General features: G+C 41.7%; 1 protein-coding gene across 1 annotated transcript in view; it reads right to left on the bottom strand.

Annotated features, from left to right (window-relative positions):
• LANCL3 (LanC like family member 3) overlaps window positions 1–8,977 on the bottom strand; it is a gene marked incomplete at both ends in the record, with an annotated part of 29,985 nt that extends 21,008 nt beyond the window's left edge. Inside the window, 1 exon segment of the mRNA XM_081081651.1 lies at window positions 8,711–8,977. Within this exon segment, the coding sequence (XP_080937777.1) occupies window positions 8,711–8,977 (267 nt within the window).
• Between the last annotated feature and the right edge of the window lie 5,758 nt (window positions 8,978–14,735).

Here is a 14,735-nt window from a genome sequence, read left to right as displayed (position 1 = left end):
AGGTCTCTCTTTTTACAGCTGCATAGTATTCCATTGTGTAAATGTCACATAGCATTTTTATCCATTTATCTACTAATGGGAACTTGGGCTATTTCTAGATCTTAGCTATTGTAAACAACATTGCTATGAAGATAGGGGTGCATATATTATTTCTGATTAGTGTTTTGGTTTTGGGGTTTTTTTAGGATATATTCCCAGAAGCAGGTCAAATGGAACTGTCATTTTTAATTTTTTAAGAAAATTTCATACTGTTTTTCACAGTGGCTGCACCAATCTTAATTCCCACCAGCAATGAACTAGTGTTCTCCCTGACCCCATCCTCACCAGCACATTTGTTGATTTTTTTCATGATAGCTATTCTGACAGGTATGAGGTGATATCCCATTGTGGTTTTAATTTGCATTTTTCTGATGATTAGGTACTTAAATTTTTTTTTTCATATGTCTCTTGGCCATTTGTATGACCTTTTTGGAGAAATGTTTATTCAGGTATTCTGATCATTTTGTAATTGGATTGTTTGCCTTCCTTTTGTTGAGTTGTATGAGTTTTTATATATTTTGGATATTAACCCCTTATCATTCTTCCTATTTGACTCCTGTGACAATAATTGAAAACTGGCTTATTTGTTTCTCAGTTTAACATTCGGATGAATCACATTTATGTTCTCCCATTGTGATGGTGGTTTCTTTTGCTGTGCAAAAGCTTTTTATTTTGATGTAGTCCCATTTATTTATTGTTTTCTTTATTTCCTTTGCCCCTAGTTGATGTATTGGTAAAAATTCTGCTAGTTAGAGGGGAGAAAAAATGGCGGAGGTATAGACGGATGTGTCCCGTGCCTTGTCCCGGAGCTGTTAGGGTAAGCAGCTGAAGCGGGTAACATACAGCCCAAATAAGTAGAGGATATTCATCTGAGAGACAGTTTGCAGCTGGGAATGGCAGAGGAATCCTGGAGAAAGCAGATTGAAAGTTGGAGACTGAGGCTGAAATCTCTCCCTGAGCACTGGCTCAGCTGCAGAGACCACGCCATCTTGAGTGGCTGTTGTTTGGAAACGTATACTGTACACCCAAAGACCCAGCATCCAGAGGTTGGCTGCTAAGCCGGAGACACTGGATCTGGGACAGCATGACTACGTGGAGTCCTGCTTCTCACGGAAAGGTCAGGTCTTGCCTGAAGGTGCGGTTGGCAATTCAGGTTGGGGAGAGGAGTGTGTACGGGAAGGTCTGCGCCCCACAAAGACCATGGCCTTTGTGGCCAGCGTAATCCGTGAGTGTGGAAGAGCTCCCACAGGGCTGCTGGCAGAAGGGCACGCTTAAAATTAGCCCACAGCTGGACTGGATGCAAAAAGGCAACCTCAGATTTTGCCAGTGTACAGGCTACTCAATGTTAGGAGGCAAGAGACTGCATGGGCTGGAAGGTGCAGGGTTGCAAATTTGTGCAACTCCACAGGCTCTTGCTTTTTTTTTTTTTTGGTTTATGTTTTTTTATTTTTTTTCTTCTTTCTCTTCTCCTTAAATCTTTGCATTTGATAATTAAAACCAGTGCATGGGATTTCCCAGCTGGGGACACTCACAGAGACTGCAGGGGAAAGTTGTCTTTGTGGAATCTGGGAAACAGAGCGGGGTAACAATTAAAGAACCAGCTCTGGGCAGTGAACTCCCTCAAACCAGTTTTAAGTGCAATAGAGAAAATAAACCCCATCTTTGGGATAGAGAGATCGTATAGCCATGGAGGTCAATCCAGAAACACTGCTACCCAGAGGCTGAGCCACAAACTGACTCTGATGTAAATACAAATTAAGGCAGTCTGGGAAACAAATACGGCCTGCTTTAAAATCAGGACTGTGTTTTACAACATGGAGGATCAGTGTATCACAGGGAAATTCAACACTCTCCTGAATACCTGGCAGGATTAAGGCGAGCCAGACTGAAGAGTAGAAGAACTGAAGTGTTGAGTGTGTTTCCTTCCACGACCCGCGTGGAGTAGGGTTCGGTACCTGAAAGAAGAGCTGCACAACAAATGAGAGAAAAGACACGAGATAATTTTGCAATATCGGAGGTCCAGGCGGGCAAGTCCAACTCAAGGAGAGGGACTTCCACCCATGCTCAGGCTGCTCCAATCTTTTATTGATCTGGAGTTGCCCTTAGGCAAGCGACCCCCCATTAACAGGCAGACTAGCCCATCAGCAAGGATTTACATAATAATAAATGGGGGAGTAGTTTCAACTACCACTGTCTGGACAAACAGAGGTGGCGCCTAGCTCCGGGCTTTGCTAGGGCTTCAAAGGCACCCAGCCTTCGGGGGTTTCGGGAAGGGGGTTTCGGGAAGTGCTCTGTCTATGCTTATCAGATAGTGAAGGCAATAAACAGTTTCCCACATCTCCCCCTTATTTTTTCTTTAAAAAATAATCAAGTCCCAATTTCAATGTCCAAAAGTTCTGAGTCCATGTTTCAATGTCCAAAAGTTCATGTGTACATGCCAGCAATGAAATGTTGGTTCTGGATGGTGGAAAATTCAGGTCCGGTCCTTTCTGGTCTGGTCCTGGGCACCCTGCAGCGACACACAGCTGTTGACTGCTAGCATGGCAAGGCGTTTTCCACCATCTCCATCTCTGAACTGTCTCTCCTGTCTTTGTGGCTGGAGCAAACTGGTCAGTTTCTCTCCGGGATCCCTTGTTGCAGGAATCCACATGGTCTTGGAGCTGTTCTCTGAAAGTATACAAACATATTCTCGACCAAAGGTTAAAGGAAAAAAAAACCTTACTTGGGTTCTTTTCTTTAACATGATCTTTCCCTGGCTTACCCTGGCCTAATGTGTGGTTTTTCTGGGTGTCTCACTATTAGCATTATAAACGAAAAAAAATTTTTTTCTCTAAATGTAATTTAGTTACAGGATCTATTTCCTTACATGGTATTCTTCCACTATCCCCCCTTTTTTTAATTAGGAGACTTCTTGGAAATTTTACAATGCAGTCTAGATAGCTTTAAATATTAATTTTTTTTTGCATACAAAAAAAATGAACCTGAACATGCTTTAGGTTCATAGCATGTTTACCATGAATATTTTTGTTAATACTTTTTGAATAATTACTTATTTCAAGTTAGCCAAATTTAATTAATTTGAAAACTATTTTGCTGTCAAATTTAATATTTTAACAATAATCTTAATTTACACTGTAAATATTAATTGAAAGGATCACTTTACATCCTTGTGAAGGCTCTGAGCATTCCTGTTGTTACGCTAGATTTAGACATAGGGTCTGTTAGCCAAGCCTCCGTTTATCTGGATTCTGATTTCAGCTGGACCAAATCTCTTCTATTTGGTTCCTGATCTGGGCTGGGCATGGGAAGCAAGAAGCAGCCATGGGGACAGGAGACCTTCCTCAGAAGGGCCGAGTGTTCAAGCCCGTGCACCGTTCAAGCCTGTGCACCATTGGGGGGGGTGAGGATCTGTGCCCCACCTTTGTCGCACCCCAAGTTTTCTCCTACTGGCCCCCAGCTGTGCCTGTCTTAGGTCGTCCCAACCTTTGGGATCTTACCCGTCGTTGACTACCAGCTATCTCTGGGCCAAGTAGGGTGATGTGAGGTTCAGTTCTGTCTCCTTGATAGCCTATGTCCCTCTGGCCTCCATGCCCAGCAACTGCCTTTGGATCCCCTCGCCTGCTGGCGGGGCCCTGGCATTGATCATAGGGAACCCAGGTTTCTTCTCCAGAGAGGGCCCAGCTTACGCCATTGGGCAAGAGACAGATCCATGGTACCAGCTTTTCATGATCCCAGCTTGAACAGAGAGCTCTGGTAACAGCTGTAGGCAATTGGATTCCTCTTGACAAAAAAAGTCAAGATAGGTCAATACAGAATGCTTAAGTGCCTTCTCCAGGAGGCCCTCCACACAGTGGAAAGGAATAAATCCCTTCATGTAAAACATTCAAATTCATTTGTAAATTTGTTTGGGATAAATGCACAATATACTGTTGCAAAGCATCAAAAATAATTAATAAAACTTTGTAGAATAATACCATGTAAGAATATTCTTTGCCCTAGGTCATGACAACTTAATTTTAAACTCAAGGTTTGGAATGAGGTACCTAGTTAGCAAAAAAAGCAATTTACAGAAGCAGAGGCAGTATGCTATCTAAATTACAGTGATGGGTAAACACATTATCTAGAGTCCTTGGGTAACCTATGTAAAACTTAGGCATGTTATCTGAACTACAGTTTTTACCTGAATTAATTGTTACCATACTTCACTTTACCGTGCCCCAGGTGGTCTCTGGGCTGTTGGCTGTCTGGTTTGTCTTCCTTCTGTTCCTCATCTTCAGTGGACTGCTTGGAGTCGCTGCTCTCTGTGGCTGAGGTAGTTGATTGTTTACAGCTACATGTTATGGCTCCAGGTGCAAGATCTTCAGTCTGGCTAGATTCCTGATGCAGTTTAATATTTCTAGCAGGAATCCATACGGGTTTGGAAAAATTCTCTGGGAATATACAAGCGTACCCTCTGCCAAAGGTTAATAATGGGTCAGGTCCCTTCCATAAACCAGATTCGGGATCCTTCCATTTAACTAGACCATTTTCTTTTGTTTTATTCTGACACCAATGTAGCTCCATAGGTGTCTTTCCATCAGCATCACAAGTGAAAAAATTTAGAGTAATTAAGGCTTGATGCAGCCTACCCACAGGTGATTTCTCCATCATCCCCCCTTTTTGTTTTTCTAATTGAGATTTCAGTCTTTGGTGTTGACGTTCAATAATGGCCTGTCCTTGGGAATTATATGGTATTCCCGTAATGTGCTGAATTTTCCACTTTTTACAAAATTCCTGGAATTGACAGCTTGTATAAGCAGGTCCATTATCAGTTTTAATAATCTTTGGAATTCCCATGACAGCAAACGCAGCTAGGCAATGATTAATAACCTGTTTTGCTGTCTCTCCTGTAGATACAGTGGCCCATAGGACCTTTGAAAAAGTATCTACAGAGACATGTAACGCTCCAAGACGTCCAAAAGGAGTATAATGTGTTACATCCATTTGCCAGATATGGTCCCTTAGCAAACCTCTAGGGTTGACTCCTGTGTTAGGCCCTTGAGGTAGATGTAACATGCAAGTGGGACATTCCTTGATAATCTGTTTTGCTTTCTGTCGAGAGATTGAGAATTGTTTGGACAACATTTTAGCAGGCTGATGTAAAAGCTGATGAGACTCTGAAGCCTCTTTTAATAAAGCAACCAATTGGTCAGCATGTGCATTTCCTTTAGTTAATGGGCCAGGTAATACACTGTGAGCCCTGATGTGAGTGATATAAAAAGGGTATTTTCTCTGCTGCACAATCTGCTGAACCTGCTTAAATAGTAAGAATAAACTTTGGTCACTAAGCCATTTCAGCCGGGCAGTTTCAATTCTACTTACTAGGCCCGAAGCATAAGAGGAATCAGAAATTATGTTAACAGGCTGTTGGAAATCTTGCAATGCAGCCTTAATAGCTTCTAATTCAATTCTTTGTACAGAAGTATGACTGGTCAGTATGACTCGGTCAGAATTCATAGTATGATAGGCAGCTTTCCCATTTGATGACCCATCAGTAAAAACAGTTAAAGCTCCAGGAATTGGTTCCTGCCTAGTATTTTTTGGTATAATGATGGAGGTCTTATTTAAAAATTGTAAAAGTTTATCTTTTAATAGGTGACAACTAAGTTCCCCTGAATATCCACTTAACCCAATTTGCCAATTTACATCAGTTTGAAACAACATTTCTAATTGCTTTCCAGTGAGGGGAAGATAGATGCATTTAGGTTCTTCTACTCTAAGCTGCCTGCAACGCTTCCTAAGCTGATATATTAATTGAGCCATCAGTTCTATATAAGTAATAGCAGTTTTAGAGGACTGATGGCCTAGGTGGACCCATTCAATAATAGCGGGAGAGTCTTTATTTTGGAAGATGACTCCAGTGGGACTATTTGCAGTATGGTTAATCTGTCCCAATAAAGGCAATTCAGGCTGTACCCGTGCTACTTGAGCTGAGGATATCGCCTGTTCAATTCTTAGCAACTCCCTTCTGGCATTATCTGTTAGTGTTCTGGGTGAGGAAAGGTCAGAGTCACCCCTAAGTATATCAAATAAATTTGTCATTTCTCCCGTAGAGATTTTTAGGTAGGGTCTTAGCCAGTTAATGTCCCCTAATAATTTCTGAAAATCATTTAAAGTTTTAAGACAATCTTTTCTTAGTTCCACCTTTTGTGGCCTAATGCATTGGTTTTCAATAATGGTTCCCAGATATTTAAAAGGTGTTTGTTTTTGTACCTTTTCTGGAGCAATTTTTAAGCCCCATTTAGGGAGCTCCTTCTCTAATTGGAAAAATATTTCCAAAGTCTGCTCTTCCCGTGGACTTGCTAAGAGCAAGTCATCCATGTAATGGATAATGTAACATCGGGAATATCTGTCCCTTAAAGGTTGAACAGCTTGAGCCACATATTTTTGGCACAAGGTAGGACTATTGGCCATTCCTTGAGGCAAAACTTTCCACTGATATCTTCTCATAGGTTCTATATTATTAATAGATGGCACTGAAAAGGCAAATCTTTCTTTATCTTGAGGTGCCAAGGGAATGGTGAAAAAACAATCCTTAAGATCTACTACTATGAGAGACCAATTTAAAGGGATTTGTGAAGGCGCTGGGAGTCCAGGTTGCAAAGCTCCCATGGTATGCATAGTAGCATTAATTGCTCTGAGATCATGTATCAATCGCCATTTTCCTGCCACCTTCTTAGGTATAATAAATATAGGCGTATTCCAAGGGCTATTGGAAGGCTCTATATGACCAGCTTCTATTTGTTCCTGTATTAATCCATGAATATGACCTAATTTCTCCTTGGTTAATGGCCACTGATCCACCCATATAGGTTTATCATCTTTCCATTGTATAGGATCAGCATGGGGGCGAGGAGACTGAGCAGTGACCACTCCTAAAAAGGTTGATATCCCTGCCTTCCTGGGTTTTTTACACTTGGATCACTCTGATGTCCCATCTGAGTTACAAGCTGCTGACCTTTGCCAGTAATAATACAAGCGTGTAAACCTTCTAAGACATCCCGGCCCCATAAATTGACTCTAATTCCAGAGACAATGTAGGCCTGAAACCATCCTGTCTGTCCTTCCTGATCTTGCCATTTTAAGACTGCAGCACTACGTTGTGTGTTATCAGGAACTCCCACCCCTCTAATTGAGTCCATAGCTTCTACCATGGACCAACTAGGAGGCCAGAATTCTTTGCTGATAACGCTGACATCGGCCCCAGTGTCTACTAGGCCTTTAAACATTTTTCCTTCTATTCTCAAATTAATCATAGGACGAGTTTTGCTAATTTCCTGTATCCAATAGATGTCTGAGCTTTCAAGTCCTTGCATTCCTCTTCTCCTATTTATAGCCTTGCCTTGTTGAGCATAAGGTAGAAGTAGTATTTGAGCAATTCTTTGTCCTGGAGTAATTTGCATAATATGATTGCATTCTAATATAACTTTAATCTCTCCCTCATAATTTGAATCTATGACTCCAGGCAAAACAGTTAATCCTTCCAGAGTGTTTCCACTTCTCCCTAAAATTAATCCTAAAGTTCCTGATGGCACAGGTCCCCAGATTCCTGTAGGAACAGCCTGCCGAGCCATATCAGGGGTCAAAGTGACCGCTATAGTACTGTTAAGATCTAGGCTTGCACTTCCTGGAGTGGCCCAAATTAGAGATTCCACTGTGGGCTTTGCAGGGCAGATCTCCCCTTTTATTGACGGGGCTGGGGGTTGCCCCATTGGCCGTTTCCCTGCGGTTGGCCATACCCTGTGTCTTGATTTAACGGCTGCCCATTTTTGTGGAATCTCGATTTACAATGGTTGGCCCAATGGTAGCCCTTCTGGCATCTAGGACACAGAGAGGTTGGATCTGCTTTGATCGGCTCACGAGGCGAAATGTTAGCGCCTTTCCTTGGAGCGCCTCCTTGTGTCCTTCTTGGTTGTCTACATTCTTTTTTAAAATGTCCTATGTTTCCACAGTTATGACACCTTTTATTTACAGTAGCGGCGGCAGTGAGTAAATTCACTTGAAAAGTGCCTGACCCCACATTCTGACATGCTCGAATCATTTCTGTAATTGTACTACCTTTTCTCAGAGGCATCAGGCATTTCTTACAATCATCATTGGCATTTTCATAAGCTAATTGTTGAATTAAAATGTCTCCTGCTGCCTCATGGTGAATCTGTCGTCTCACTGCTCGAGTGAGACGAGCCACAAAATCAGAAAATGACTCTAAAGGCCCCTGTAAACATTTACTAAAAGCTCCCTCAGAGTCTCCTTTTGCTGGTAAAGTACACCACGCTTTCCTTCCACAAGCTCTAATTTGCTCATATGCCAGTTGCACATAATCTAACTGGGCTCGCACATCGTTGTATTGTCCCAGTCCTGCTAGCATTTCATAAGTTATTTGAGCATTCAGCCCGCGGTTTATTTGGGCTTGCTCCTGGCATCTCTCCAAGAATTCTCCTTTCCATAGTAAATAATGTCCTCCATCGAGAGTTGCACGTGCTAGAGAATACCAATCATGAGGGATTAGGAAAGCTTCAGAAATACTATGCATAATTTCTCCTGTAAAAGGAGCTGTTGGACCATTTTGGACTACACTTTCACGTAAGGCTTTTATCATTTTAAAGTCAATTTTTACATGCTGTCTGATTACCTGATTTGGTAGCTGTGGATCAGGTACCTCTATGACAGGGAAAGCAAGCCTTTCTTCGGCCGGTATTTCCCTCAATCCTTCTCTGATAAATTTTTGCACAGGTGATTCAAATGACAGCGAATTAAGCATATCAGAATTAGGACGTGCATGCGGAGGTGAAGGCCATTCCTCTAATGTCTCTTCCCACTCCTCACTAGGAGGAGCGGAGGGAACCAGTTGAGGAGACTCCTCCTCGGCCTCTGGAAAAGGCTTTGGCAAATGCGCCATTATGTTCCCCATGGAAAAAGTTTTTTGAGATGAGTTTTTTTTCTTGCTGCTAACCTTTTTGTCAAGTTCTAACTAACTTTTTTGGCAACCTTTTAAGATCTAATGTACCTTTTTCAAGAAAAGCAAAGGTTATGTTCTATAATAACATGCAAAAACCGTAAAAGATTACCTTCTAAAATTTTAACACTTTAAACATGCAAATCAAAAGCACATAATACAGTTTTTTAGTTTTTAAAAGCCAAATATACCTTTTTTAAAGCCGAATCTACTTTCTTAAAGCCAAATCCTGCCCCGTTTGTTAGCCTGGTTAGGAAAACGTTCCCAGTTACTTACAGACCCGGGCTTCTGTAGTTGATCTGGGCATTGCGTGCGGTAGAATCCCCCTCACCTTTTTTCGGTGAGTTTTTCACACCTTTTCGGTGAAAACTTCCTTTTCTCGCTCCAGCGAGACCTGCACTTCCAGATTCCCCGATGGGCGCCAGATGTTGAGTGTGTTTCCTTCCACGACCCGCGTGGAGTAGGGTTCGGTACCTGAAAGAAGAGCCGCACAACAAATGAGAGAAAAGACACGAGATAATTTTGCAATATCGGAGGTCCAGGCGGGCAAGTCCAACTCAAGGAGAGGGACTTCCACCCATGCTCAGGCTGCTCCAATCTTTTATTGATCTGGAGTTGCCCTTAGGCAAGCGACCCCCCATTAACAGGCAGACTAGCCCATCAGCAAGGATTTACATAATAATAAATGGGGGAGTAGTTTCAACTACCACTGTCTGGACAAACAGAGGTGGCGCCTAGCTCCGGGCTTTGCTAGGGCTTCAAAGGCACCCAGCCTTCGGGGGTTTCGGGAAGGGGGTTTCGGGAAGTGCTCTGTCTATGCTTATCAGATAGTGAAGGCAATAAACAGTTTCCCACACTGAAGGAACTTTACTACTGAAAATTTTTTTTAATTCTTTTTTTCACCTTTTAACTAAGAAACCAATTTCTTTTTCTTTTTCCATCACCTGATTTCACCCTTTTAATTACTACATTTTTATTTTTAACCAGTATTATTACTGCTACCATTTTACCATTTTTTAAAGTGCCATTTTATTTTCTATTTATTTTATTTTGTGATTAGTGTTCTCCATTCTATTTTCATCATTCCTTTAGCATCATTTTTCTCTACCTCAATTTTATCTCTATGCTAAAACCCTCTTCCTCACTTTTCCCATTTTGTTGTCCATTTTTCTCTTACCATATTCCTGCTTTAGACTTTTCCTATTGCTTCTTTTTACCCCCTGTCAAAATTTTACCCTACTTATATATCCTATTTCCAATCCACTGCTCTAAATCCTTATACACCTCTCCCTTATTTTTCTTCACTATCCAAATTTTTTTTCTTCTTTTATCTTTCTATTGTGTTGTTGCTGTTTGCTTGATTGTTGAGTATATTGGGGGTTTTTGTATTTTTTTTTAGGATTGGTTGTGAGGTTTTTTTGCTTATTCTTTTTAATTTTATCTGCTAGTTTTTCCCCTCCCTCCCCCCCCCCCCCGCCAGTATTTTTGTGCTTCTGTTTTCCCTTGCCTCACTTGATATTATTGGTTGTTTGTAGTTGCATTCATCTCCAGGGATCTGTTGCTGGAATTTGTTGGGATTAGTGGCGGTTCTATTGGAGTTTTCTCCTCATATAAATAGTCTCATCCCCTCTTCTACTTCATTCTCTCTTTTTGCTCTTTCTTTCTTCTTTTCTTTCCCCTCCTTTTTCCCAATTTCATTTTTACACTCCTTTTTTTTCTTTCTTATTTTTTTCGTTCTTTTCTTTTTCCTCTTTTATCTTTTTCTCTTCGTTCTTCCTTATCCCCCAATACTCTTATTAGGGCAGTCAACTTTATTTGGGGTTATTAATATCTTTAATATATTTGTGTTCACTGCGTGGTACATTGTGCCTTGTTGTGTTGTATTATGTGCCCTTAAATCAATGCAGCAGTTCCAAGCAACAGCAGCCTCCTGATCACCACACCCTCTGAGGATCAGAAGCTATACATGAAGCCTTCCCCCAGCACCCAGAAGAGCCACCAAAGCTGTGAACAGCACACATCAGAGGAGCTGCTGCCAACTGAGGAGCGCCTGCTACCACAACTGCCCGAGGAGCAACCACAGCCCAAGGAGCCACAGCCACCCAGGGAGCAGCCACTGAATGACTCAATGTCTAGATATGTCAGTGAGATCAAACCTGGTTAGACAAAGAAACCCCCAAAGGAAAGAAAAGGAGGACTCGCCCGAAAAGCAGCTAAGTGATACAGAGGCATGCAACAGGACAGAAGAAGAATTCAGAATAAAAGTCCTGGAGTGCATAAATTGGATGGAGGAAAAAATCAACAACATATACAAGAAGCAAGAAGAAACAGATGAAAAAATCAACTACTTAAGTAAGACCCAAAAATAAATGAAGAGCGATATAGCTGCAATAAAAAACACCATTGAAAGTATCAACAGTAGACTAGGAGAAGCAGAGTACCAAATTAGTGAATTAGAAAACAAGGAAGAAAAACACACCCAACCTGTACTGCAATTGGAGAAAAAAATTAAAAGACAGGAGGAGAACGTAAGGGAGCTTTGGGACAACATGAAATGAAACAACATACGAATAATAGGGGTGCCAGAACAACAGAAACTGGAACAAGGATTAGAAAACCTATTCGAAGAAATAATATCAGAAAACTTCCCTGAGGTGAGGAAGAAAAAAGTCACACAAGCACAGAGAATCCCAAACAAAGTGAACCCCCAAAGACCCACACCAAGACACATCATAATTACCATGACAAATGTTCAAGACAAAGAGAGAATCTTACAGGCTGCAAGAGAGAGACGAAAACTTACATACAAGGGATCTCCCATTAGATTATCAAATGATTTCTCAACAGAAACACATCAGGCCAGAAAAGAATGGACAGAAATTTACAAAGTGATGCAAAGCAAAGAACTGAATCCAAGAATACTCTATCCAGCAAGGCTATCATTCAAAATTGAAGGGGGAAATAAAAAGCTTCACAGACAAAAAAAGGCTAAGGGAGTTTATCACCACCAAGCCAGCAATGCAAGAAATGCTAAAGGGACTGGTGTACAAAGAAGAACTAAAAAGCTCAGAAAGAAAACAGCCACACACAAAAGAAGAAATGGCTACAAACAAGTACCTTTCAATAATAACTTTAAATGTAAATGGAATGAATGCTCAAACCAAAAGACATCGAGTGGCTGAATGGATGAAACAACATGACCCATACATTTGCTGTCTACAGGAGACACACCTCATTAGAAGGGACTCACGCAGACTGAAAGTGAAGGGATGGAAAAATAACTTTCAGGCAAATGGAAAGGAAAAGAAAGCAGGGGTGGCAAGACTTATACTGGACACAATAGACCTCAAAATGAAAGCCATAAAAAGAGATAAGGAAGGCCACTTCATAATACTAAAGGGATCAATACAACAAGAAGATATAACCCTGATAAACATATATGTACCCAATGCAGGAGCACCCAAATACATAAGAAAACTCCTGGAAGATATCAAAGGAGAGATCCACAACAATACAATCATAGTAGGGGACCTTAATATACCACTGACAGCACTGGATAAATCCTCTAGAGTCAAGACAAACACTCTGCAAAGAAACAGGAATTCTAAATGACTCACTAAATCAGATGGACTTGACATCTTCAGAACATTTCAGCCCAAAGCCACTTCAGAACATTTCAGCCCAGAGCCACATTGTTCTCAAGTGCTCATGGGCCTTCTTCAAAAATAGACCACATATTGGGTCACAAACAAAGTCTCCCCAAATTAAAGAAGATTGAAATCATACCAAGCATCATCTCAGACCACATGGCAGGAGCAACATCCCTGCTGGGTCAGTTAATGGTGGTTGCAGGGCAGTGACACAATGTCCAGACTGGGTCCTCAGGGGCACACAAGTTCAGGATGGGTGTGTGTCAGGTACACAGAGGCCCTGCTGGTGTCTTGGTCAGTCTGGGTTGTGACCTCTGTGGGCACATGGGCACTGGGGTGGGGTGAGTCTGGATGGTGATGAAGCTTGGAACCCAGCCCCTGCTGCTCCCTGCAGCCTCTTCCCAACAAGAACCTTGTAAACCTTTCAAGGTGGTGCACTCTTCAAGCTGAAGCTGTGCCTAGGAAGTAGCTGTGATGGTAGCAGAGGCCCCTCATGCCACAGCTGTCAGCTGCAGATGCATGGGGTCCCGCTGCTGTTCCCTTAGATGCACAGCCTGTAGTCGTCTGTGGCAGGTACACTCGGGCTTTCTCTGCTGCTGCTGCTGCTGTTTATTTAGGTGCTTGGACTTGGGGTTGTGTCTTTTGGGTGCACATGTGTGTGCCAGATCCAGGATAGGGGTGACTATGGGTTTAAGCCCTGGCCTCAGCTAGCCTGGTTGGTGGCAAAGTTGGTTCCTTAGCCACTGCTGCCTCCTCTCAAGGAGGACCTTGTAAACCCTTAAGATTGGCATGGTCTCCAAGCCAGAGCAGATCCGGGGGAGTACCAGTGGTGGAAGCAGGGGTTTTTTGGCCAGGAAAGCCTCGAACCCCACCTTCCCCCCAGGTTCCCTGTGATAGTACTGTCCTTCACACACACACACACACACACACACACACACACACACACTCTCACCCTCTCACTCTCTCACAGTTTTTCCCTCACTCCAGTCCTGCTGACCACCATGTTCTGAAATTAAATAAATTTTTGCACTGAATTAAAATAAATTAAGCTATCTCAAAACTGCAAAGTAAGTCTGTAGTAGTTTGGTTTAAACAATTTCTTTTTTTTTCCATTTTGCAATAATTTTTTAATAGGGCGACTTTATTTATTTTGCAAATTCCAGAGATAAATCAACATCCAGTATCTGAGCTGGAAAGGGAAAGAATAAAATAAATACAGTCAGACAATAAGAAAATAAATTATATTTTAGGCAAAGCCAAGTAAATTATAGTATTAACATGGAACATTGTGTGTGTGTTTTATAACTATTTATGGAGGGTTTAAACTGAAGGACTTGACTTTATCGGCTGCCTCTGTGCATAGCTGAGGCTGACAGCATTTGGAGAAGCCAGATATAAGCCAAGTTGGATTATTAAGCAATGCTTGATCGATGACTGCCTCCCAGGATTTATGTGCAGATCCTGCCCTTGAGCACACTCACTCAGCTCCCATGGAGGTCAGTGTGAGCTATGGCCATATGATCCTCCAAATGATTGCTGTTCAATTATGTCCATCTCTCAGATACCATCATTCGCTTACTATACATCATTTATAAATTCATGATGCTAAGGTGTTGCTAATGGAATAGAAAAGTATATCTACCAATATATTATTTGATAACTATTTTGTTAGTGTGTATAGGTACTTCATTAGTTTAACCAATTCCTTTCACTGATCCTCAGAGATGGTTGTTGTGAAATATTCATGTTGGGCTGGGCTCTGAGTATGAAGAGACTAGAGAGCAATGAAGCCCATGCTCAGTTTCTTGGCCCTACCTGAAGGGTCATGCTATAACTGAACCACCTCCATGTCATTTGACTACCACTAAACATCAAAATGACTTTTGATACTCAAGGACAATAGCTTTGAGGAGAAAGGCTTTTGAGTTGTTAGAACCTCGGTATTTTAGTACTTAATGTTTATACCATATCAACAAGACAAGTAATAGTAAGGATTGGAGAGGGTGTGTGAAAAAGGAGCTCTCTCATTCACTGCTGGTGGGAATGTAAAT

Source organism: Myotis nattereri (genome assembly GCF_964212035.1).
Source record: "Myotis nattereri genome assembly, chromosome: X".
Lineage (NCBI taxonomy): Eukaryota > Metazoa > Chordata > Mammalia > Chiroptera > Vespertilionidae > Myotis > Myotis nattereri.
The sequence above is the reverse complement of the archived record's forward strand: the minus strand, read 5'-3'. Positions and strand labels throughout refer to the sequence as shown.